This window comes from Caretta caretta, chromosome 10 (genome assembly GCF_965140235.1).
Source record: "Caretta caretta isolate rCarCar2 chromosome 10, rCarCar1.hap1, whole genome shotgun sequence".
Lineage (NCBI taxonomy): Eukaryota > Metazoa > Chordata > Testudines > Cheloniidae > Caretta > Caretta caretta.
The window spans coordinates 11,230,835-11,257,881 of record NC_134215.1 but is presented as its reverse complement, the minus strand read 5'-3'; the positions used below and the strand labels follow the sequence as shown (position 1 = coordinate 11,257,881).

The 27,047-nt window shown below is 40.0% G+C and overlaps 1 protein-coding gene across 1 annotated transcript in view; it reads right to left on the bottom strand.

Annotated features, from left to right (window-relative positions):
- Positions 1-323: 323 nt before the first annotated feature.
- The window catches only part of GNA12 (G protein subunit alpha 12), a 74,230-nt gene continuing 47,506 nt past the window's right edge, over positions 324-27,047 (bottom strand). Inside the window, exons 3-4 of the mRNA XM_048866854.2 lie at positions 10,770-10,820; positions 324-9,624 (exon numbers count right to left, since the gene is read on the bottom strand). Coding sequence (XP_048722811.1) covers positions 9,055-9,624; positions 10,770-10,820 — 621 coding nt within the window. The 3' untranslated portion in view covers positions 324-9,054. The remainder of the gene's footprint in view (positions 9,625-10,769; positions 10,821-27,047) is intronic.

Below are 27,047 nucleotides of genomic sequence, written 5' to 3'. Positions count from 1 at the left end.
TGGCTATTCCTTGTAAACCCATTATCCTCCAGGTGCCTACAAACTCATTGTTTAATCATTTGTTTCAGTATCCTTTCATGTATAAAAGGTCAGTCATCCTCTAAGTCCCCAAGTCCTCTGTGTTCCCCTTTTTAAAGGCAGGTACTGTTTGCCCTTCTTCAGTCTTCTAGGATTTCACCCACGTCCTCCATGAGTTCTTAATAACTGCTAACAGTTCCAAGACTGCTTCAGTTAGGTTCCTGTATTATCATAGTAAGCACATGAACAAGGTTAAAATATTACCACAATTCAGGTCCTGTATTGAAAAATCCAACACTCCATAATGAACAGTATAACAAGTCAAGTTTTAATATTTATAAAATTCATATATACAAAACAGTAAACTAATTCACCAAAACTATAAAATACACTTTTTACACATCACAATATAATTTTATCTAGTACACAGTTTTCATAAGTTGAGACTATCACAGCAAATAGGCCGCTTGTATGGTGCATGCTGTTTTGGTTCTACAAAGACACTTACATGAGCAATGCCTTTTTCACCTCAACTTATTTTAGTTCGTCACCGTCTTTAAAAAGAAGTTTTATGTGAATTGTTAGAAATTAAGGCTAAACTCAGGCCTTTCCTGCCCAATGCAGCAAACTGGTTTAAAACTAGTCGTATGATATTGCATAGTATGTGTGTTACAATACCTAGGCACCACAGGGCGTTATAGCAGAGAAGGTAATATTTTAAAATCGATTTCCAAGATACAGGATTGTGTCACAAAATTAACGAGTGTTTTGTCATTTCTACAGCTATGATTTTGGCAAAGGTATTTTTATTCAAAGTCACAGATAGGATGCAGGTGATAAACAATAAATCATGCTGAAACCTGAGCTCTGCCGTGCAGGGCTGAAGCCCAAGCAGGGCTGAAGCCAAAGAACTCAGAGACCTGTGTTAAAATCACAGAATCTGTGACCTGTGTGGCACTCATAGCCATAATCATTTCATTTGTATGTGATTCATATCAAATAAAAAAAAAATCAGACAGCTTGTTTAAAAGAGTAACACCACACTTGGCCAATTTTTAAGCAAGGGTTTTAGAGACATTGTTGTGTGCAGTCAGTCATTAATAAAAAGGTGTATTCGCTATTCTAGTCTATTGGGCAAATTCAAACAACAGAACAGGCTTATCTGGAAAAATGCGCTTTATCCAACAGACTAATGTCTATGAACTGAAACACAACTTACAAAGCAGAGTTTACCACAGGACCTTTAAATCCTGTGGATTGTTGAAAGATCATTTACTCACTATTGTGCCAAGCATGTGAGTTTAACATATGTCTGTGTGAAGCCGTACTGTAAGAGCAACAGCTGGTTTTGAACAAGATGCCCTCATGTCTCAAAGTAACCTGAAGCAATCTGTCCCCTTTAAAGCTGTTGTCTCTGCATACTCCTCACAATTTAATACCTCAAAGCAAGGCTAACTAGTTTTTAAATTGGGGGAAGGCATGCTGACAAGAGGCTTGCATGTCACAAGTTAGGAGGGATTGAGTTTATAGGACCCAGTTACAAACGGTTGGAAACAAAGGTTTATAATGGAAGTGCACACAGCTACAGCTGTGCCAATGTGCTGGTAGATACTCAGCCAAATAGCTTTCCTGGAGACAGTTCTCAAAGAATATGAACTGACTACTGATTGCATTTTGTTTCAATATACAGACAGTATTTAAGCAGAAGCATTTGGGATCTATTTAGAAACTAGATTGCCGCTCTCTCTCCTCCCCCCTCCGCCCCCCAATACCCTTGGGCTGTTCACCAGAAAGTCCATCTTGGACGACATCAGTGCAGCTCTTTCCTTCTGACTGTGGTTATTTCCAAGTCAATCAGATGAACCATGGACACACGCCAAGAGCCAGACTATAGTAGTTTACAGAGTACAGCAAGGCAGCCACAGAACTCCTGGCACTGGAGCCGTCCCACGTCTCCCTCCCCCACACACGGAAAGGCAAGCATGTCACACAGAGACAGAAACCTAAACACTGCTTTTAAAGATACCATTAAAAAGAGATACAGACTTACAAAGGGCCAAGCAATTTGGAGTCAAGACTAAACTGACTCACACAGAGGCACCACTCGATTAGTTAACAGAGAACCAGCCTCAGTTCTGACTAGCCTAGCTGCCCTTCATCCCCATTTGTGTTAAACAATTTAGTGTCATTGTTTAAAAAACAAAGTGAATTTAGTGCTCACAAAAAAAAATAAATCCGATTTACAGCACCAAGTGGGGGATCCCTCCAGCTAGCCACAAGAAATACTCAGCACTGACAGCAGCAACCCAAGCATGGAGGCAGGTGCTGCATTGTCCTGTCAACATCTCTCACTCTCAGGCTGGAACATTCAGAAGTGAGAGTGGAGGGGACTTCATGCTTATTCAGTTTAAGACTGGCACTGACGAAGCCAATCTTAAAGATCTGTCCTAGGAACACGTCTTCCAAGAAGCAGCCATTGTGGAAATCCTTAGATAATAATTCCCTTACCAAAGAGGGTAATTGCTTTACAGGAGCTGAAGTATCTTTCTATCCACCAACTTTTATTGTGTTAAAGAGTAAGGGAGAAGGGACACACCTGTAAACAGTTGGGCTCACAATGGAAGTGCAATCTGAACACCAGGCTCCTTTAACATGGGGGGAGGGGTTGATCAGGTCTCAGGCGTACAACCTCACTACACCACTTTGTTTAATGCATACTGGACAACTGATATGGGGAAGAGACTAATACTAGCTTCAAAAATAGGTACTGCTTTTATCTTGGGAGATCAGCATTTGATTTATAGCAAGTTGCACTTTAAAAAATCCATGTTTGTTTGTGTAGTTTTTATTGCCCCAGGATGGCATACAGCCGGTTGCTTGACAGCACCAAGAGCTGTTCTGACGTGAACATCTGTTGATAACCATCAAACATCATGCAGGCCTCAAGGCTCATTCCATTCAGAAGTTGTGTATAAAGGCCACCTTAAACACCTGAGGGAAGTTTTCTGCATGCAACTTCCTTCTAAGTTAAGAAAAGAATCAAGGCCCCACCACGTAGCATCACTGCTCACAAAGGCAACTATATGGAGAATGCAAAGCAGACGGCATGTTTTGTTACTGCAATCAAACAAGGGTGGGGGCTGTTCTCTAGGCTGCTAAACAAGTAAGTTCAGCTATTTCAAGGGATTTTCACGATCAAATGCAAGAGGGGCATATCAAGTGAGGAGCATTTACATTTTACCTACTGTCAAAGCAACAAGAGCTAGAGGACTGAACAACTTACTGTTGTGGGCATAGCCTGGAATTACATAATAGGTCCCAGTGCCACTGCCCTGTTCATTGGTGCAAACAGAAAGGCCATATCGATATTATCTTTATCAAGTGGAGTCAAAGTGCTGTTCCCTGGCAAGTTTAGGGCACAAATGGAAATGAACATGGGCCTTAGTTTGTCTAAGGACAGGATAAATGCGTGGCACAAAAGGGTTGCTAATCCCTTCAATGGCTCAGTCTCCATGCTGCAATTCCATTGACCAGGAAAATTCCTTACAGGATACCCCTGTGCTTCTGTCCATTCACCAGGACTGTTCAGTACCAAGTGGCCTATTAATGGGGAAGCCGAGCTTCAGAACATCAGCTTAGAAGCAATTTTGTAGCACCTGTTCTCCAGGGAGGTAGAGCTCGAGTGCATGGTTGGATTTTGAGGGCATGGGGGCAGTTGGTCAAAGGCATCATTTCTTGCTAGTCAGTTAATTAAGCAGCCTCAGCCTAGAAGTATGACAGCTACAATCAGCCAAGATATTTTAAAGGAAGAAATAAACGTGATTCATCCAGAATAAGGCTTGCAGAGATTCAACATTGCCCCCCACTTTAAACAACTCTGGAAAAAGCCCAGAGAAAATGGGCTTCACATGAACAGTAATAAAACACACCCATTATAAATCTTTACAGAGCACTAGAGGACCAGCACTAAATTGAAAGACCATCACAGAAGTAGGGAAGGGAAGAAACCCATACACAAGATACAAGTAAGCTGGACAGACTCAATTAAATGCTGATTACTCTAGGTACCGCCTCATAACACACCTAAAAAACTTGTGACGCTATCCTGGGCGGAAAGGGGAAATCAGTGTTGTGGATGGACTGATGGGATGCGTTTCACATGTCCCAGACTCCATTTCAGCTGCTGTCACAGTGAAATTTTAGTCTTTGGCCCGATCAGCTCCTTCCACACTGTTTAAACTATAGCTCCTGCCATACCAAAATCTCTGAGCTACACAAATGCTCTCCACTCTGTTTGAACTTAAGATAGCAAATCTGTTAACCCTTTAGTTAGCTTTGAAAAGCCTGCAGAAATGCGAGTCATTGGAAGCTCCTTCAGACATATTAGCAGCACAGTTCTAGGTTTGACAGCACAATTTTAAACAGGTAATTTACTATGAAGTTGGCAAGCTCAAACAGCCTACTGTGCTGTATTACAGGGAATGAGATTCAGATGTGTAGTGACAATGGAAACTAGACATTCTTAAGAGTTGTCATTTAAAATAGAGCAGCTGTTAATCAACTCCATTAAATCTGTCACCACAATACCTTATGTTCCCCCTACATCTCAAGAATATTGTTCAATGGGTTGTTAAAAATAGCAGTTACCTATTAAACATGTAGTTTATCAACAATTATAATGTAAAATTTTAAAGATAAAATTGTTTAAGCCCAATTCACTTGGTAATTCTAGAGCAGTTACTGCCTTGTAGGTAGCTAATTCAAAGAGCAACTTATTGGTTAGCTACTTTGAGGGAAAGGCACCTGCTGGTGACCTGAATGAGTCTTCAAAACATTGGCTTTGACACAAGATACCAACATGATTTTCAGTATAGGCTCCCATCTGCCACTTTTATAAAACTGATAGTACATCACATTATAGGGCTCTCCTGCTTAAACATGCTGCAAGCATTTCCTCTTTGTCCTTGCTGGAGACAAAACAACAGAGGACCCTTGTCAGTGACCTGCATGGGACAAATGAGGGAGAGCGAAGAGCTTTTTTTTTTTTAAAAGCATATGTTCAAGGCCTCCACCTGATTGTAGGCCTGCCTGTGACCCATTTCCTGACTAGTCAGTTGAACAATAACTTATGAAGTTTATAAAAAAGCTGTCCCTCGCAAACGTCTTCATGATGTCACTGTAAAATACAATTATTAGTTGTTTCTTGCAAAAGAATTGAGCAGATCACCAAGTCTGGCTAAAGATTGTTGCACAATACTGGGTAGTACCTTTTGAATTCTGCACTAGTAATTACTAGTACCACAGATGACTAGCTTTATTGTACTATTTTTACATAGGGGAATCCAGTAGGGCTTGAATTTAAAAGTATGTCGTAGCCAGGTAAATGTATTTACCACTTTAGAATGTGTGTGTCTTCGCAAGAGGAAATCTTGCTGGATTGAGGTTATTTAGATTTTCTAGTGGAAACTTTCAATGAAGTTTCACGCTATAACTGGACAATGCATGTTATAACTACACCTGAAAGGTGTATATTCACCTAACACAGTAGATAGCTAGTGTCTCCAAACTACTCTTAAGATGGTTTAATCATGCACCAAACAAAGACACAGGTCCACTCAAACCTGTTTCAAACTAATTTAAGTATTGCACTAAAAACAGTGGTGCACTTGAATCCTTGAAGCAGTCAGTAATATGGCATAGTGTCAACTTACATCAAGGTGTCTCATTTTGCGTTAAAGTAGTTAAGCACATCATATTCCAGTCTAATTTTTGTTTGTCGTTATGGTCAGAAGAGTGACTAAATTACATTTTCCATTTACAAATACAGAGCCATATTGATTACTTTTGACAAAGACAAGTTTGCTATTTTTTACCGCTCTTTGTTTTGCAGAATTAATATAGCTACGGAATACTGACCTGAATTGTTTTCTAGTTCCCTCATCAAAACTGTTAACCAACTATAAAGTCTTGATGGTTGGATGATAATGCTTGAGCAAGAAAGCGTCTTACATTACAGAGCCTTAGAATACACAGGGCTTGCAGTGAGTAAAACATGAGCTAGATCCTTAGCTATGGCTGAGAGGTGCAAAGCCCTATTCTGACTTGTGCTTCATGACCTGTGCACAAAAAATTCTCCTCTGCATTTCCTCAATCACAGGGCTACTGTGTGAAGGGATGGTCCCATACCAAAGCTAGGCTGCTCTTACACCTAATGGCCCCAAGGGGACAAAACAGCACCTGAGGATTGATGCAGTCTAGGGGCATCATGATCATGCAGCCCTATGTCCCTACCTTCCTCCTAGGGACCTAACAGGCCAACTTTATGGTACAGAGCAGTCACAGCATGCCAGAAGAACTGGTTGTTTTACTACTATTACAAAAAAATGAAACTTGTTAAGAATTGTCGATATTAAACATGGAAATGCATGCTGCTATTTTTCAGGGTGCAACTGTAACAATGAGAGTTGCTTTGGAGAACCTCATATTCATTAGCTCAGTTCTTTTAAAAATCAATAAGGTGACCAAGAATAAAAGACCTCAAATGTGCGTTAAAAAGAAGAGCAGCCTCATGCTCCAGTACTGCAGTTAAAGCTACGACAGGCTTCATATGTAAAACCGAGGTAACTTTTCAATAATATCTGGTTCTAAAAAGGGAATGTTTTCTCAAGAGTTAAATGGGCAGCACATTATTCCAAATAGAATACTCAGTAAAATAATGAAGAACAGAAAGAATCAACTGGGAAGTTAGGCAGTTTGAGTTGACCTGCTATAGCTCTAAAGCCTTCTGTTGAATAGAAACTACTGCAAAGTCTAAATACAGTATCTGAATGCTTAAGTAATGAAGAGTAAACACCTTTAGATCTCGTTTAACCAAATAAAGAGGCACGCCCAGAAGAAATATATTCCTCTAGATCCTTAAGCCACAATTTGTAACACCTCATGTTGAAGCATTTACCTTTCCAAATGCAATTACCGTAACAGAATCCTCATCTGTAACAATGCAGAACATTCAAGACAGGACTTGATATTAAAAAAAAATATATATATATCACTAAATGTTAAAAAAAAGTAAAATTGGTCCATGGTGAGTAAGACTTTTCTAACTAGACAATTAACTTCTGTTTACATTTGAGAAGTAGTGGAAGTGTAATTTTAAAATAAATAAATTTTTCCTATCTGTAGCTCCTTACTGGTTTACTTCACCAAACATTTTATATGCATTATATATAACTAGAATACAACCACATCCTTTTCACTCCTGAAGCCAGCACAAAAAGCTACAAGGGCAGCAGATTTCTGCATTAAGAAGCTGCGTATACTGCACACAGAGAAATGAACTTCTGCAAGCCACAAAAAGAAGGATTCTAGATTTTATCCAAGTTAAACACGTGAAAACTCCAGAGCAGGGTTCTTTTTAGACCAGCATTTCTCTTGGGATTAAATGCTGAAGTGTTCCTTTTTTGACATGTCATTACAGTTTTAAAGGGGACAAGAACTACAGAGATTCGACTGACTTGGTCTAGTTAGAGAAAGCCCTTCTGATTTTTTTTTTTTTTTTTTAATAAAATCAAACTATGGTACCAATTGCACAATAAACATTTGTGTTTGAAAGTTCCCTGGCAAGAAAAAAAAAAGACTACAGCATTGAAATAAAAGGCAGATCTTAAATTTTGTTTATGTACCTCATTGTAGACGACAAGGTTGGAATTATCTGTACACAAAGAAAGGCACCTGATAGTTAACTACGTAAGTTTAGAGAGCTAGAAAGTCAACAGTTCACATCAACATTATTCACAGCCTCTTGCAATTTCACACATGTATACCATCGCCTGAAATGGGCAACTAATTTTGACAGTTTACACATACTATATATAAATTAATATAGGCTAAAGATCCCATTAACAGATTAAAAATGGGCTAGTTTACAGCAGGGTCCTGCTGTCCAAATGTACCAGTGCAGCTGTAAAATTGGGATCTCAAGAGTGCTGGCTCTTCTTGTGTAAGAAGTGTAAGGTCAGCTGTTAGGAAGTAATCAAGCAGCTGCTCTACCACCAAATATTTTGCTAAACAGTTTAATCAGCTTCCACACATTTGGAGACAGATAAAGCCCTGTGATCTGAGAGACTGGAGCTTTACAAATACTGCCAGCTGCAGGTGTGAGAACAGTGATGAATTTCCATAAATGACACCTCACTAGAGCACCCACTATGTGCAGATATGTGGTCAGATGTTCTAGTACATGCCTCAAACCGTATTACTGTGGAAGTCAGTTTCCCATGATGTAAGACACTGTATATGTAGTGCAAAACAAAATCTTGTCCTCATCAGCCAGGCCTTAATTTTCTCCTCCATTTGACTTCAGAGTGTCAGGACAGAGGACTCATATAGCCTGGTGGGTTTCATTTATAGTTCTACTGCATTTCATTTATAGTCCTAGACTTGCATGTCTCAAGAGACTGATGCAAGACCTTCAGACAAGAGTTGTGCATCCACACTGATAAGTGGACTCCAGATCCTTGGCAAACACTGCACATGCAAGCAAGATCTGGTTACATATTTAAAGATTACATGTGGAATTGTGATTAATATATTGCCATTTATTCTCTAGTACAACTACCAACCTCATTATAATTTACATTAGTTTGACTGGTTAACTCAGCACCTCCAAACTGCAGAGAAAGGCAGTCTGTACAGTTACTGTCCTTGCAAAACAACAGTTTTCATTAAAAGTCTTCCTTACATAGTTTGTCAAAGTTAGATTTTTCTAAGATAGGAAGGTGACTGTGTTATTCAACTTTCCAAACTAGGTGTCAAACCCTACAACGGCCACTTTTTTCAGTAGTGTTACTCGTCAAATGATTCAGTAGCTAACATCAATGTTTGACTCCTTCTGCCTCCATGACTGGCGAGTTTCAGCATTCCTGAGCCAAGTGAATAGCATGGGTCCTAAAACCACACACAAGAGCCATAAAGATAAAATAAAAGCTTGACTTATAACCCCTGGGTAGATTTCAACAAGACAAGGGGTACTCTTCTTCACTGCAACATAATATCCTTCAGATTCTCTTGAAGGATTGTGTCCTTCACTGCATGAAACACGAAGCGGATATTTTCAGTGTCTATGGCAGTTGTGAAATGATGGAAGAGTGGCTTACTGCGGTTCCGGCGCTTTCTGTCAAAACACTGCACCAAGTAACGCTGAACATCTTCTAGCCTGTGAGGATCACCCTTGAAGTCTGAGAAATACTTCTTAATGCTGACTGTCTTTACCTTCTCTACAAGGAGATCCATTTTGTTCAGGAATAGGATGATAGAAACATTAAAGAAGAGCTTGTTATTGACTATTGTCTCAAAGATGTTCATGGACTCCACCAGTCTGTTTGTGCGTCTGTCTTCCATGAGAACCTGGTCATATTCACTGGAGGAAACCATGAACAAAATAGAAGTTATCCCATCAAAGCACTGGAACCACTTCTGACGCTGAGACCTCTGTCCACCCACATCCACCATCTTGAAAGGGATTTTTTTAATGATGAAGTCATGCTCTACGATCCCCTTGGTGGCTTTTCTGGCCAACAGAATATCTTGTTTGCTGGGGAAATAATTCTGTAAGAGAAAAGAGAATAGTGACAAATTGCCTCAGATCTTCCTTTTAAAATATGCAATATCAGCTGGCATTTTAAAAATAAAATTGATCATATCTCAATGTAATGATAGCTGTGGGGAGCTATAATGTTCCAGTTCTAGGAGCTCTAGGTGACATCTGATACTGAGTGACCAAGTGAAGGACTTACTATACAAGGTCAAAATTAATGGACTTGTTGACCAATGGATTGTACATTGAAAATTTGCTGTTGAAAGATGGAGGACTGTGATGGAGCATGTGAAAGTTTATGTATAACTCCAGTACTTTCCTTCAAAGTTTCACCCCTTCTGCATATTAAAATTCAGTTCTTCCTTTCCAGGTTGGAAACTACTTTACTATTAGGATATTCTTGCCCATGAAACTATTAATTTGTGTTAATGAATGCAAGTCTCCATAATGTCAGTGAAATTATCTTTTAAACCTGTTTTTTAACAAGCTTGATACATTTACAATAATAATTAATAATAATAAAAATAATAATATCTTGCAAGCTGTAGTGACAGCATCCTTCCACAGTAGGTATGTGCTGACCTCTATCACAAGTTTAATTCTGTTGTAAGTACTGGTCAGTCTCACTGCCACCTATAGGAACAACAGTGAAATGGATGAAATTCTTCTGTCTTTCTCTATGCTCAGGAAGATGAGCAGCAGTACATCCCCTCTCACCTTTTCTCCCCATTAGACCTTTTGCAAGAACCCAAGCTATTTTCCCCATTACTGTGGCCCTTACAGGTGGTTGTAGCTCAATGGGCAATTTCTTGTAAAATTCACACTGCTGCTCAGGGCAATTGATCAGCATAGGAAGTGGATGTGGTCCAAGGATGGTGAAAGAGGAGACAGAAGAGGAAGATGTAGATTTTTGTTTTTGTTCATGTAACTTTTCATTGTATTCCTGTTTACTTGTCAATACAAAGGCTTAGTAAAATGTCCAAACATATATCAAGCTGCATAGGCCAAAATTTAACACATTCCAGGGGAGCGCTGTTTTCTTGATTAAAATATTTGGAACTTATGCTTACTAGTTTTAAACCAGGGATATTAAAGCATCTGCAAGAATACACTTCCTAACTTCAAACATTGTGGACTATAAATAGTTACATCTCACCAGCTGGCCAATCCGATCCAGGTTATCCAGGAAGTATTTCACCGATTCACCCTGTTGAAAAGGAAAGAAATGCTTCTTAAATCTTGTTTCTAGGATAGCAAATCAAGCAGTTTATTGAATGAAAGCCTTTTTTGCCCATTTGCTTTTCCATATACACTGAAGTTTAAACATACACATACACAGAAAACTGATGTCTGGACTGGATCCCGATGTGCTGAGAGGCTGTAATGAGAAGAGCATTGTATAATTTACTTTGAAACAAACTGTTGGTAAGAATATTGGAGCAGCTTTAACGTGACCATAAGACAGTACAGCACTTCCTGTGGAATGCCTGTAAAAAAAAGAGACCAATGCACATTACTTAAAAAGCAATAAAGAATGTTTACAGCAATAGGTTTGTACAATAAGTGCTCAAAATTCATACACTGAACATGAGCTGCTGCTAGAGCCAGCTCATGCTCTCTCAATGCACTGGGTCCTCTTTTGTATGTAGAATACAGATTAAATATCACTGGGTAACAGTACAGTGGACTACATTTACTGGAAACCATTGCATTTTTGTCTTAAAACTCATGGCAGAGAACAGAAGCACATGCTACACATCAAAAATTGCCAAATGAAGTAGCAATAGGTTTAAGCAACATGGGACGTGTCTGGCTTAAATTTTCACTAAGGAGACAAGCTTGGCGGAAAAATATAGGTTTTTTTTTTTTTTTTTTTAAATTTCCTTCAAAATATGGTCCCTCCTAAAGGATACAGTGGTTTTCAAAAATCTAACCAGGTTGTTTTTAAAACTGAAGTGTCTTTTTCTAAAACTATATCAGACTATTGTTGAATTGGGTATGTAATATTAAGCCTCAAGGGTTATTTATATGTATCTTTTAAAAATGCATTTCTTTGCAAGACCTCCAATAAATCATTTAAAATAAGTCAAATCAAAGGTCATTTAAAGCTGACACACACGCAGGAATACATTTATACTCCTTTAAGAAGTGACTTTTTCCATTTAGAAGGAAGCTTCAATTTTGCTCCAAAGGGAAACAGGAATCTTCTTCCTCAAACCCATCTGTCCTGGAGTACTCCACATCCTAGACTGAGAATCTAAATTAGCATCCACTCCTCCTTGCATCACTAGTCACCATCCTTGCACCTATAAAGTTGTCTGAAATTTCCCTTCAAAGCCTATCCATTGCACTCCTGGGGAGCAAAATGTACGCACTAGAGAGTGCTACCAGTAGACTGAACCAAGATTAAGATTGGTAGTTTGCGCTCACCAAATAGTTACATTCAGGATCATATTTATAACTAGGAGTATAACCTATCATCTCCCACAAGAAAGAGCTACCTACTTATTTTTGTATGATCCCCATCACCATAGTGTATGAGGTGAGAGAACCAAATTCCTTTCCAGAACAAATTAAAAAGGGTACCATGTTTGGAAGAGTCCCATGGAAGACTGGAGCACTCAATACTAGTTTACTACAACTCAGCAAAAGCTTTCAGACTAAGAGCCCCAAGGAGCCCTTCAATGCCAACTGGCAGAGGGCCCACCATACTATAACTCTATCACACATTCCCCCAACACATGGTTATTGTAATATCTATCTAAAAAGTGTCATGTAAGGTATATAACAACTGGTGACACATGAGGTCCTGAAAATCATTTTGTGATGTATATACAGGTTGTGCACAAAGAGATGTATGTGTGTGTGCTGGAAATACGTTCTTAAAATGTGTTTGGGACGCAGTGCATAAGCCCAGCCTGCCCAAAACAAAGGAATGTGTATTTAGCTGTCTGACCATCTTGATTACTGGCAGAGGACAATGAAAGTATATTTATATAAACGATAAACAAAGCTATCAAGCAGCAGTTTAGTGAGCACACAAGGGGGCAGAGTCTGCACCCCAGGAATCCTTCCTGGCTCTTGGGACAGACACAGTGGATTTTATGTAATATAAGGGGAGCAAAGAGACTTTAGTAATCCATCACTTGAGGAACAAAGGGAGAAGCACCCTTTGATTTTGTGTAGGTGGATCCCCGGGCTTGGAGATGCTGCTAACTTGGTGTAAGGAAACTGCTTATGTAAAGATTACAATGTGCTAAGATTAGTCACTGGAAAGCGGGATTTATTTTGTTTTGTCTGTAACCATACCTGCGCCTCTCTCTCATTTAGCATCACGAATATTCGGTCTTTGTTAATAAACTTATTCTTGTTTTATTACAAAACCATCTCAGTGCCGTATACTGGAAGTCAAGCATGAGTCTTCAGCTATTCTAACAGGATGATGTGTGCTCTGTCTCTTTGGATACAGCAAACCTAACCATTTTTGAGTGTCCAGTGAGGGGGATTGGACACTGCAGGGAAATCCCGATGAACTCGAGAACTGGAATTCACTGATTTGTTACCTCTACAACCCCGCTACTAGTGGCCCCCCCCCCGACTTGGGTGAGACCAACAAAGATGAAGAACATGCTAAGAACCAAGAATATACCAACATGTCATCTGAATGCTCAAGTGGTGTATCTACATCTGAACAGCCAAACACACAAATACAGCTACCTACTGAAGAAACAGGTCTCCAAAACCTAAAGGCAGTTCCTGATGTTTTGCTGGTCAAACTTTTCCCATTTAAGTTAGAAAAGATGACAACTGGTGCACCTCTTGCAAAAAAAGCTTACAAAGAAGGAAAGCTTCTCACTGCTTCAGTTGGTACAACTAGAGGAGCTTGGTTTGCCAGACTGATCAGCAAAGCCAATGCTGACAAACTATGTGAAAAGGCTGCAAAACACCAAGCCTCTGGACTTCAGCGATATGCAGCAAGCCTTATAAGCCAGTCACTGTCAAAGCCAATTTTAGAAGTACTTAATGAGGCTGTTAAGAATGCTAGACTCAACATAGTTTATGCGAACAAACATGACTGTTGCATCATACTTTCACTTAAGCAAGAGATACCTCACACTACAGACAGGAGGCCAAAGTTAAGTGCATTGTCACTGGTTAACCCTGAAGTTGGACACTGGTTCCGAACAAGACCAGCAAATGCTCAATATCTTTCTGCAAGAAACTCAACTGACTGGTTAGAAGCATGCGGTGCAACAGTGAAAGACAGCAGTTGAAAAAGTGAAGAACTCTCTCACCACATTCAAAAAATCTGCATACATGGCTAATGAATACCCTGATGCAAATGGGCATCAACTGCATACGTTATCTTGATGTCAGTGGTAGGCCAGGAGATGCATTTCTAGATGTTCAGGTTACAGCAGACACATCTGCGACAACACACATCTTAGAATTAAATGCTTGTAAACTGGACCCCAAACAGATGGCACAAGCATTTGATGGAGCTTCAAACTTCTCTGGAAGACATGGTGGGATACAAGCTTTGCTCAGAGGAAAGTGTAACCCTAATCTCTCCTACACACTGCAGAGGCCATCTTAACTTCAGTACCTGGAAAGATAATGGAGCAAATAATTAAGCAACCAATTTGCAAACACCTAGAAGATAATAAGGTGATAAGTAAGGTCCACATGGATTTGCCAAGAACAAATTGCATCAACCAACCTAATAGCTTTCTTTGCCAGGGTAACAAGCCTTGTGGGTAGCAGGGGGAGGCGATAGAGGTGGAATATTTTGACACTAGTAAGGCTTTTGATACTGTCTCGCATGATCTTCTCATAAACCAACTAGAGAAAAACAACCTAAAGGGAGCTACTATAAGGGGAGTAAATAACTAGTTGGAAAACCATTCCCAGAGAGTAGTTATCAGTGGTTCACAGTCAAGCTGGAAGGGCATATTGAGTGGGTACTGAAGGGCTTCATCCTGCATCTGGTTCTGTTCATTATCTTCATCAATGATTTAGATAATGGCATAGAGAGTACACTTAAAGTTTAATGGACAATATCAAGCTGAGAGGGGTTGAAAGTGCTTTGGAGTACAGGATTAAAATTCAAAAGGGTCTGGACGAACTGGAGAATTAGTCTGAAGTAAATAGGATTAAATTCAATAAGGACAAATGCAAAGTACTCCATTTAGAAAGGAACAATCAGTTGCATTCATACAAAATGAGAAATAACTACCTAGGAAGTAGTTCTGCGGAAAGGTATCTGGGGGGCTCATAAATAGAAAGGGAAGGCTAACCACCTTTAAATCCCTCCTGGCCAGAGGAAAAAACCCTTTCACCTATAAAGGGTTAAGAAGCGAAAGATAACCTCGCTGGCACCTGACCAAAATGACCAATGAGGAGACAAGATACTTTCAAAGCTGGGGGAGACGGGGGGGGGGGGGAGAACAAAGGGTTCTTTCTGTCTGGTGGGGTTTTTTTTTTTTTTTTTGGCCAGGAACAGGAAAGGAATGGAGTCTTAGAACTTAGTATGTAATCCAGCTAGATGTGCGTTAGATTCTGTTTTGTTTAAATGGCTGAGAAAATAAGTTGTGCTGAATGGAATGTATATTCCTGTTTTTGTGTCTTTGTGTAACTTAAGGTTTTGCCTAGAGGGATTCTCGATGTTTTGAATCTGATTACTCTGTAAGGTATTTACCATCCTGATTTTACAGAGGTGATTCTTTTACTTCTTCTTCAATTAAAATTCTTCTTTTAAGAACCTGATTGCTTTTTCACTGTTCTTAAGACCCAAGGGTTTGGGTCTGTGTTCACCTATGCAAATTGGTGAGGATTTTTTATCAAGCCTTCCCCAGGAAAGGGGGTGTAGGGTTTGGGAGAATTTTTTTGGGGAAAAGAAGTTTCCAAGCGGGCTCTTTCCCTGTTATATATTTGTTAGACACTTGGTGGTGGCAGCAATAAAGTCCAAGGGCAAAAGGTAAAGTAGTTTGTACCCTGGGGAAGTTTTAACCTAAGCTGGTAAAAATAAGCTTAGGGAGTTTTTCATGCAGGTCCCCACATCTGTACCCTAGAGTTCAGAGTGGGGAAGGAACCTTGACAGGGGGTCACAGTGGATCACAAGCTAAATATGAGTCAATGTAACATTGTTGCAAAAAAGCAAACATTCTGGGATGTATTAACAGGAGTGTTGTAAACAAGACATAAGAAGTAATTCTCCTGCTGTACTCTGCACTGATACAGCCTCAACTGGAGTATTGTGTCCAGTTGTGGACACATTTCAGAAAAAAATGTGGACACATTGAGGTAAGTCCAGAGAAGAGCAACAAAAACGACTAGACGTCTAGAAAACATGACCATTGAGGAAAGATGAAGAAAAGATTGGGTTTGTTTAGTCTGGGGAAGAGAGGACGGAGGGAACAAAACAGTTTAAGTACACAAAAAGTTGTTACAAGGAGGAGAGAGAAATTGTTCTCGTTAACCTCTGAGCATAGGACAAGAAGCAATGGGCTTAAAATGCAGCAAACACAGTTCAGGTCGGACATTAGAAAAAACTTCCTAACTCTTAGGTTAGTTAAGCACTGGATAAATTGCCAAGGGAGGTTGTGGAATCTCTGTCATTGGGAAGTTTTTAAGAGAAGGTTAGACAATCACCTGCCAGGGATGGTCTAGAAGGTAATACTTAGTCCTGCCTTGAGTCCCAGGGACTGGACTAGAGATCTCTCAAGGTCCCTTCCACTCCTACGATTCTATGATCTACTCAACTAGCAGTAGTACAAGTTGCAGAATCTTCAAAAGCCATTTTAAAAGCCATTTAATGTCTTTGTTATCTTTTCAACAAGAGTCCAAAAGGACTGGACAAAACAGAAGATGCTCTGGGACTGATGTGCATATTAGTTCAACCTGGGAAAACCCACTGGCTTTCTCATGAGTGATCCTTGGCTGTTGTCTTAAAATTACTGGAACCAGTATTACTGATTTTGGAAAGTATCTACCAAGACTGGACGGATCTAAGTAGCGAGGCTGGTGGGCTACTTTTGCTGCCACATTTAGAGAAGACAATCGCCATTCTCTCTCTTGTAATTCTACTCTTGAAACCACTTGGGTCAATAAACAATTCCATCCAGGCATCTGCTAGAACATTAGTAGATCTTCGTCCAGCAATAGAAGCTACATCTGGATCAATCAGAGATATCCACTGAAAATGTACTGTAAGGAGGCAAAGACTGCAGTCCAGAAGTTGGCTAATGAAGACTCTTATATTGAATCCTTAAGTGAAGGAGACAAGAAATGTTTGTTAAGCCAGCTGGAGAAAGACACAGACTTGATTCTTCAAATTTACAATAGTGACTTCTGGATTCTACTCAGCTTCTATGTAGCTTTTACAGATGCCTGTCTTATAAAACACCGATAGTTGAGTGAAGTGAGGCACTACCAGCAATGGGGCTGCCATGGGATCAGGACAAAATAGAGAATTTGAACACAAAGTGGAATGTCATATGACGAATGAACAAAGATTTAACTTCAACTTTTTTTTTTTTTTTTTTTTTAAACACCGCTAGTGGCTTGATCTGATCTTTGTGCTACGTGTCCTGGGATAAAAGTAGGAATTCATCTCTTGCTACTCCCAGACGACAGCTACAGGTGAGTGTTTGTTTTTGTCATTGAATAGAAAGAATTTTGTGTTCCAAAAGAAGCTACCTTCTGCCTGATCTTGTGAATGAACTAATGAGCATATCAATTCAAGGACTGAAACTACCGGACACGTGAGAAGCCACCAAAGATTAACGCACTGCATTCAACAAGTTCATTAACAGAGTTGTGCAAAATTACAAGAAGAAACCAAGGAGGATGCAGATGTAGTGCTTCATAGAAGGCTTGAATAGCCAACTTTAATTTGTGTGATGATTTTAAAACAGTTAAATCTAATCAAATGGTTCTGAAACAGTTTTCAGTTTTTACTATGGTGCCATACAGCCCACCTTAGCCCTCACAGTCTCATCCCTCACCCTTCACCCCCCTATAAATTCAAACACTTCTCCTAATTTCAATTCTTGGGGAAAGTAATGTCTGCAAGGGAAAGTTTAGACTGGCAGAGTCTTGAAGAATTTGCTGGCAAGGCAGACAGGCTGATGTGTCAGGAAGCTGACACACAGCTTAGCAAGAGAGCTTTGCTGCTGCTAAGGCAGAGGAGTAATACAGTGGCTCAGAATTCTGGGCATCACGAGCAGGACGTCACACTAATGAATGGAGACAACGGAGCTCTGACTCGTCATTTTCCATCTTCAAGTAAAATGGGAAGAGTTTGCTTCATAAGGGATCCAGCACCTACACACTAAAATGCAAATAGTCACTACTTGTAAGTGATTCTGAAGGATTTATAGATGGATGGTAGGGAGAAATTACTTTTTTCCAGGACACATTTTCTAAACAATTTCTAAAATAAGAGCTTCTTCCTTGCAGTCATGAATTTTCAGAAGATGAGTGTAATATCCTGCATTTTCTGGCACTCTTTTAAAAAGACTGTCTTGTCAAGGCACCATGGGTTTGTGCAGAAGAAATCTCACAGATTCCAAAAATAAAACTTCCTGTACAGCATTAGTCACATGGGGGAGTGGTTGGAGGGGCCCCCCCAAGAGGGAAAGGTCACTGAACTAAAAGTGTATCTTTCGCTATATCCCTTGTCCTTAACAGTGTCTCTAGATGTGGTACAGACTGAAAGTGGGCTGTATCTGACAACTTGTTCTTTTCTTCAATTACTTTGTACGCACATCCTCCCACGCTCAGAACAGGAAACAGCTGTGTGCATGTAAACTGCTGGAATACATAAGTAAGTTTACCTGATTTATTGCTTGTGCCTCCCCATATCCCCCACCTTACACTGATTATTTTGTTACGTATATGCTACAGTTTTAAAGTCAAAACAAGACTGAATAGAGCAACATATTTAACAAAGCTTTCATTAGTGATTTAGTGGAAACAGAATAATCTTTCGCCTATTTTTTTTCCCCAGAGCTTTTCCAAAGCCCTATAATTAAGGAACACAATCGCTTTTTAAGGGGGTTCCAATCAATGATTTTAAGCAAAATATTCTCCATGATAAATCCCAATAAGGAGCATGACTACACCAGCGGGTTGAAGCCCATGCTAAGAGCATAGAAAGAAATGGACAAATCTAAAGAGTTCTGAATATTCTCTACTACAAAGGAATGGAAAGAAACTAAGTACTTAACACAAACTACATGACCTCCACATGGTTTCAAGGTAAGAACACCTCATAGCATTTAAAATGCCCACAAAAAGCTTAGGAAGGAGACAGTTTCTACCAGAATAACTTGTCTCATTAGTTTGCCAGCAAAATATTTTTTAAAAAAAAAGTGTTTTCTGCATAACACGTAACAGGACCCAAATATAAATCTGAACTAACCCCATCAGTTTAACACACTGGCAATGTAAAGTCACTGCAACATAAAAATGGAGGCCGACAAATGGTCCAGTGTTTAGGGCACTAGCCTCGCACGCAGGAGCCTGGATACAATTCCCTGTTTTATCAAACTTCCTGTGTAATAGGAAGTCACTGTGTGATAGGAAGTCAGCATGTCACCGAGTCTGTGCCTAATCTGTAAAATGGGGACAATAGCACTCCCCTACGTCACAGGAGTGTTGTGAGAATAAATGCACTAACATTTTTAATGTGTTCAGATACTGTGGTAATTGAGGCCATAAAAATACCTGAGACAGAAAACTCAAAGCTATACATAACAGGTGCCAAAGTTACAAAGTAGCTTTTAAGTCAAACAGCATCTATTGTACCAAATTATCTGCTCACCTTATCTTGGAATTAAACTTCTTCCCCTACAGCTATTAGCAGCAATGAAATTTAAAATACGAACAGGAAGAAGTGTTCCAAATCATTTCATCATGTATGTCAGTCTCAACTCCTATCAGGAAGAGCTATCCACTTCAGGAAAGAAGTCTCTTCCAACAATACCTCAATCCTGGGTTCTCTCTAGAGATACTAATACAACATAAAGTGTTTGGATATGAAAGAAGGCAAGCAAGGTCTCTGAAGATATGTTGTGTGCAAAACAAAAAAGATCCAAATCTATATACCGTTAGATATGTTTGGCTGTTCTACTGACTGCATTGTTGGTCTACCTGGTGTGTAACAGATTCTAACACATTAACAAAGTCCAACCTCCACATATTCTTGACTTTGCATACAGTTTAAGAAGCTAACAATGGACTTCAGATCTTTACAGAATTAAGGCTATGCTGGATGACAGCTCTAAACCATTAATCTAGCCATTTTCTCAAATTCCATTTCACTGAGTGATAATATGCAACTTCAGAAAAAGCGTGTATGGCACAGCCTCATTGAGTAATTGCTATGAAAAAAGCCAGAGAAGATGAATAGTTGGAGGAAAGAGGGTGAGAGAGGAGTGTTGCAATAAAGAATATGCTCTGTACAATTTTCTTGACTCCAAGAAAAATCCCACAAACCAGAGGAAGGACAGTAACGATTAGATTAAAAAGTGAGACCAGGCTAAGACAATTTACACGAAAGGTTGCAACCTTCAGGGGTCACTTTAAAAAAAAAAAAGTAACTTTCTAAACATTCTAGAGCAGTGGCTCTCAACCTTTCCAGACTCCTGTACCCCTTTCAGGAGTCTGATGGGGGTCTAGTACCAGGTGACCCGATCACCTAACCGTGTAGTGTCAAAACAACCACCCCTGTATCTTCCAAGTCTTATTGTTGTTTCTAATGGCCCATTGAGGCTGATTGGGAGACATGCACCAGACAGGAGGCAAAGACACACAGTTGTAATTGTTACATAGTCAATATTCCTAACATCAGATACAGAAGTGATACATACATACAAATTGGATAAACACATTCAGTAGATCATAACCTTTCCAAGGATACCTCACAACTCATCTTGCATAACACATATCTTAGTTATGCCATATTGATAAAAATATTTCTATGAAGAATATGGGGTGCAGTGTCACCATAATTATAAAATAAATCAATTGGAATATAAATATTGTATTTACATTTCAGTGTATAGTACATAGAGCAGTATAAACAAGTCACTGTCTGTATGAAATTTTAGTTTGTACTGACTTCGCTAGTGCTTTTTATGTAGTCTGTTGTAAAACAAGGCAAATATCTAGATGAGCTGATGTACCCCCGGAAGACCTCTACGTATGTGTACCCCTGGCTGAGAACAACTGTTCTAGAGTTCCTAATATTTGGGTTAATGAAACATTCTGAAACAATTGCACATGGCAAAACAGACATGGAAATCATTAGCTTCCATTCTACTCAAGGTTTTACCTAACTGATACCATGGTATTGAACACCTTCAACAACTAATTTTGGAAGAAAAAAGAAAAAAAAAATCATTCTCCCTTTGCTTAACATTCTAGTTATGGGATCAAAATAGTTTTCCCTGAAAGCAGATGAGGCCATACACGAAGGTTTTCCTGCACTGTTTCAGTAACACCAACTGTATGTAAGGAAAAAGTAATCACACCCTTCTGACTCTTCACTTAAAATAGGTGAAACCTCTTCAATGTGTTTTTAACTCCTGAAATATTCCATTACTGATTTAGAATTAAGATCTTAGCATCATTCACAGTGAATATTTAAATGCTGAATTTGTTTGTTCTACTTTAGCTGGCACTGTAATTGTGGCCTATGATAGTAACAGCTAGTAGCCTCAGTGAATTAAAGTGCAACGTTAATGGGAATATAGTTTTATAGCAAACCCTATGCTCCTTTTTCACTAACACATTTTGCATAAATCTGTGTTACTCAAAAGCTTGTCTTTTTCACCGACAGAAGTTGGTCCAATAAAAGAGATTATCTCACCCACCTTCTCACGTGAACACCACCACCACAAACATTTAGCTTTAGGCAGTTATGTTAATGCTTGTGCAGCTCAAGATTCTTTATCTATTACAATGCTGCTACATATCAGATAATCCCGGTGAAGCAAAATGTGGAGTTAAGTTAAACTGTTCAAGTCCTGCCCCTGACTCCATTTCATTTATTAAAAATAAAAATAAAAATCAACTCAGTTTTTACTTGTTTTGCATTACTAAGCAACTCTTGGTTAATGCTGAAGTGTTGAACATAATGGCTTCTTAGACTAAGTCTTCCTTAACTCCTACTTTACCACATGAGAGTTATCACAAACACTTGGATGACTCAGTCCAGCCCTGCAAATTTCTTCTCCCTTTGCAATGCATATCCTCTAACAGCTTTGCCAACTGGAACCAAGTGAAGGAATAGGAGATGCTGTTCCCATTGTTCAGCAGCACGATGAGTCACTGCACATCTGGGAAATGCAGAAATGCAAAGAGCAGGCCTGAAATGAGCCACAAGTCCCACTGTGCAGCAACATGTCAGTTTTACAGTTTGCTCTTTACAGATTTTGTGAAAAGTAAGTTTGCAGTTCCAGAAAACAACACAATTAACTTAAAGGGTGATCTGCAGAAGAAAGGAAGATGGGCCCACGTGGACAAGCCTTTCTACTCCTTTATGATGTAATCAAGCAGTCCGGAAATGTCCCTCTCCATCCCCACAGAAGTTTTTAAATTTTAACACTAAAAATTCTAAGCCAGACAAGACCTGAAGACTCTATGGTAACTGGACAAGTGAAATTACATCACAAGACACTGAAAGCTGAAGAATTCAGAGGGAAAAGTTTAAAAGTAAATTTAAACAGTCATTTCCTATTTTGTGAACACCTATTTAAAACCACTGCCAAACAAACACCCCTCCCTGAAAGAATATTCCAGCAAAACCATAACACTAGATTTGATATCACTGATAGTTCTAGAGTAGGAGGCAAGCAGAAAAAAAGTTGGCAAGACATCCCACAAACTTTTCAGGCCTTCTATATACAACAAACGTACAACCCATTTTAAAAAGATCCTTTGCAGGTCACCTTTAACAGTCCCACAAAAGCTTCATACTAAAAAGATTTACTAGAGGAGAAAGATAAAAAGCATTAACTTACCACTTGAAGCCTTGGCCAGAAATTCAAAGTAATGCTGGGTTGCTTAGATCAATTATAATGAAATATCAGAATTGTCTACACTATCTAAAAATACAGGCTAATATCAACAGCTACTTCTGAAAGACAAAGTCCTACTGAACTCTGCTCTGAACCAAGAGGACTCAAAATGGGACCCTCTGTTCTATATTTTCTGTTTTCCTTTCCTTGTCCCAAGGCCCCTTTCACACAAAATTAATTTAGCCCTTCCTGATCATTCTGTCTCTGTGAAGCCTAGCTGCTAAATTTAGATGGGACAATTTAAGGTAGATCAGTCAGTCTTTGCCTGGCCCAGATAAAAAATTAAGCCAGAGACATACTTTAAGGAAGATTATAACAGTGACAGACTCCCTCAAATCATAGCAAAATATTCTCTTCATCATCAATTCTTCCTTGAGACAGGTTGGATGACAGGGAGAGTCACACTCCTAGACTTCAGCAAACACTTAAAAGCCCAAGGTGGACTAGCAATACAGTGATCAGAATATAATAGTGATGTTTATATCACACCTTCCATTCAGAGGGAACCTATGTTTTGTAAGGTATTAAGGGGCAAAGAAGGACAGAGTCAGCTATCACAGCCAGCACAAAAGATGAAAACTAGCACACCTCAAAAACAAGTCTGAGATTCAGCCTCCAAGAAGTGTGTAGATTTCTATCGTATGTGTACCAGACTTCCTATTTGGCTGACATGAAGGTGGAAAGAAGCTGCTCTACTGGACCATTCGTCCTAGCCTTCCTGGGATAACCAATTACAAGCTGCACAATATGCAAGGGCCCAACTTCGGGGAAAGGCACCATTTGTGTACTGTTTAAGTTTGTTTAAAGAAATTTGCTGAGAGAAAAACAGGTATACATAAAAAAGCAGGTAACATGAAATGCTAGTATTTCAGAGATATATGAGTATTGTGAAGTCCATTCCACCATAATTCCCAGCAGTCTCTAACTGCTGAAGCTATGAAGTTGGAGGTTATAAATGAGATGTGTTACAGAAGCAGGTATCCAAGCTGGCCCACTCACTACACGACAGTGGAAACACGGGTTGGTAAACAACCATGGGTATGTCTACACAGCAATGTAAGCCTAAGGTTAGTGGGACTTGAGTCAGCTGACCTGTGTCAGGGAACCCTGGGATTGAGCATCTAAACTGCATTTTAACCCTAGGTTAAGGATTTTCTTTCCCATGCTCGAACGCAGGGCTCGTGTTTCCACATAGCAGCGGACAGACCCATCAAAGTAACCCTACCCCAGAGTGCCTGGCATGCCCCTCCCCACGTCAACACTCAGCCCAGTGGTGGGCAACCTGTGGCCCGTCAGGGTAATCCGCTGGTGGGCCATCAGACAGTTTGATTACATTTGCATGGCCACCCGCAGCTCCCAGTGGCTGCAGTTCGCTGTTCCTAGCCAATGGGAGCTGCAGGAAGCGGCGTGGGGCAGTGGACTACCCTGACAGGCCACAGGTTGCACACTACTGCTCTACCCCTACAAGTGTGCTGCCCACCCTATTTCCTAACAGTGAAGGTGCTACTGAGGGGATTCAGGTGCCCATAAGGAGCACGAATACATAACTGCATAATTAGCTCCTTTGAGGGCTGTAGTTTGTGAAAGCTTTATACTGAACTACCATCTAATCTGAGAACTGGGCTGTGCACCTCTAGGCTGAGTTACATTGGCAAGAAAATGCCCATGTGCACCTGTTCTGAGGTTAATTAGGACAGCTGTCTCCAGGGCTGTCAAAGTATTACAATTAAACTTTGCAATTCTTAATTTTTAAAATGGGATGGTTCAATGAAAGTGATTTTTCTTATTTGTTTTTATTCATTTTTGGCTGTTTGAGAGGGGCTGCGTGTTGGGGGTCATCTTCCCCGGGCCATGCTAAGCCAGAAGCTTTGCTGCTTCCCCTCCCTGCAGGGCAGCCACTTAGTCCCCGCTCTGCTCTCTGGCCCTTACTCCTGAGCCCTCCCGGGGCTACCTATGCAAGGTGCACCAAAATCTGGCTCTGCTCTTGTGACCAGGAAGCAGCTCTCTTTGCAAAAAGCTTCTTCTAATCAGTCTCCATCAAAAACCCTATAGACTCTCTGACAGGGTGCTTGCAGACCAATGTTCAGATGGCAATGTGTTAACGCTGAACTGAGCTGCTGCCATTTGCAAAGGGAGGTGTGGCTTCTGTTTGCAATAGACTGCATCACAGATTGTTGGTGTAGAGGACTAAGGAAGTTTCCCCAAGGAACTCTGGGATATGTCCTAAAGACTTCCAGGACCCAAGTCAAGCTAGAACTACATACACACAGGAAAGCACTCGACCTCAGATCACAGATCTCCGCTTAATACAGGCTGAGATCCTCCAGCGCTGCAGGATCCTGGAATCCTAGGTTCACACAATTGGGGTGTGGACACAAGGGAGTTAGGCTTGAGCCCAAGCTCAATCCTAGGCTTACACTGCTGTGAAGACATACCCAAAGAGACTAGTGCATACAAACTATGAAGACAGTGCTCGAGTGGGTGGGTCCCTTTAATAGGGAATTGGGACTGACAGCACGACACTGCTTTTCCTACTTTCCTACTTCAGTGACTGAAAATTAAAGGCTTATGCAACACTGCCTGTAGCTTAGCATCCTGCCACAATAACCGACTTAGGCTCTGAATGCTAACATGCAGCCATGCCTTCAGCCTGTCCTCTTGAACCACCACCCATCTGAGAGGGGAAAAATAACCAACCAACAGATGTCAGCAGAAACCCCTCATGAGCAGCAATTGTCAAACTGCTTTCAACTGGATACGTCATATAAACAGCACCAACCAAAGCAGAACATTTACCACTGTATAGTCAGATTGGTAATATGCCTGGGAACTATGAAAAACTTTATCACCCAACATTTCACATAAAGCAATACTCTAAATATGGTTTGTTTTGAATGAAAATTGATGGAATCTACATTAGCTATCTTCCAAGGGAAGAAGTACAGTGAAGATGTTTATATATGTTAACAGTTAACCCCAAAAGATGCCAAAACTAACTAAACATGCATCTGAAATGTTTAAACCCATGCTGTATCTTATTTCTCTACTTCAGTGCATTCCAACTCCTATCTGTGCACTGGGATTTACTGGCACCAGTATGCACTCTGCTTTTCAATCAACAAATAATTAGGAGGTGGAAATTAACCATTTCTCCTCATTTAAGCCATACAGCATTATAACTGTATCAGATCTTTCCCAATACCATTTAGATTTTCTCCTTAACTGCCAACTGACTTATTGGCTCCCATCCACATCTCCAGTACTTATCCAAGTTGCTGCTATCTGCACCCTGCAAATACCAATTATAGAAAAATTCACTACTAGTTTCCAAATCCTTAAAAAACAAAACAAAACAAAAAAAACCCACGCACACACCACATCCCCTTTCCACTTTGCAAGGACTGATAGCGAAGCTATCAAGCTTCAGCACCTGCAGAAATCTTAGAAATTTGCCAGCTTGGTACAAACAGGCTATACAAAATCCTGTACATGCTAGATAAACACAAGGGCTCTCTGCAGGTGCAGCCATGGCTGCACCTTAGCAGACTTATCTAAGAATTTCATGATAGGGTTCAACGTCAGTCACTTTTTAGTTTTGCAGTGTACAGGTTAACTATTACGGACTTGATGTTTCAGATATTGGCAACAGTGACAAGTTGCAGATAAGACAAGATAGCACACCAACTGTACTGTGGGGGGTCAGTGAGTCATACCATGCCCCATAATTAAGGTCTAGAGCCATAAGTGGCCTTGTCAAGAGACTATCCCCACATATATATCACCTCAAATGATTTCATACATTCCACAAAGCTTCTATGAATTGGGGTTTATCTCCCTATTTTACAGATGGGTAAACTGAGAATAGTAAATTAGCTTATCTAGGTCACAGTCTAAGAGCCAAGAAAAGAATCTGAAGTCTCATTCCTAGTACCCTGTTTTAACTGCTAAACCACAATTTTGTATTTACGCTGGAACCCTGCCTACTAGAACAGCCCTTTTCCCAGAAGTAAAACTGGGAAGAGGTGCCAGTTTTGTGTACTGATGTCTTAACTAATTCAGTCCTACACGGAGGCAAAAGCTGTTAGTTCCAGCACAATACCCAGCTGTGAACAGATTATCAACTCTTTCTTCAAACAAGAATGCGAAAGCAACCTCTTACCAAACTGAGAGGCTGGAAAGTTGGCATTGCTGCAGTAGCAGAATTAACAGGTTTTAGATGTCTTAACTGTGCGTTTACACACATTCACATTTGGGTCTCAAATATAAATCTTACCTCAATGTCCTGGGTTTTAATGGGAGTTTGATAACTACAACTTTGTCAGTATTGTACTACCAAGTTACTGATATAT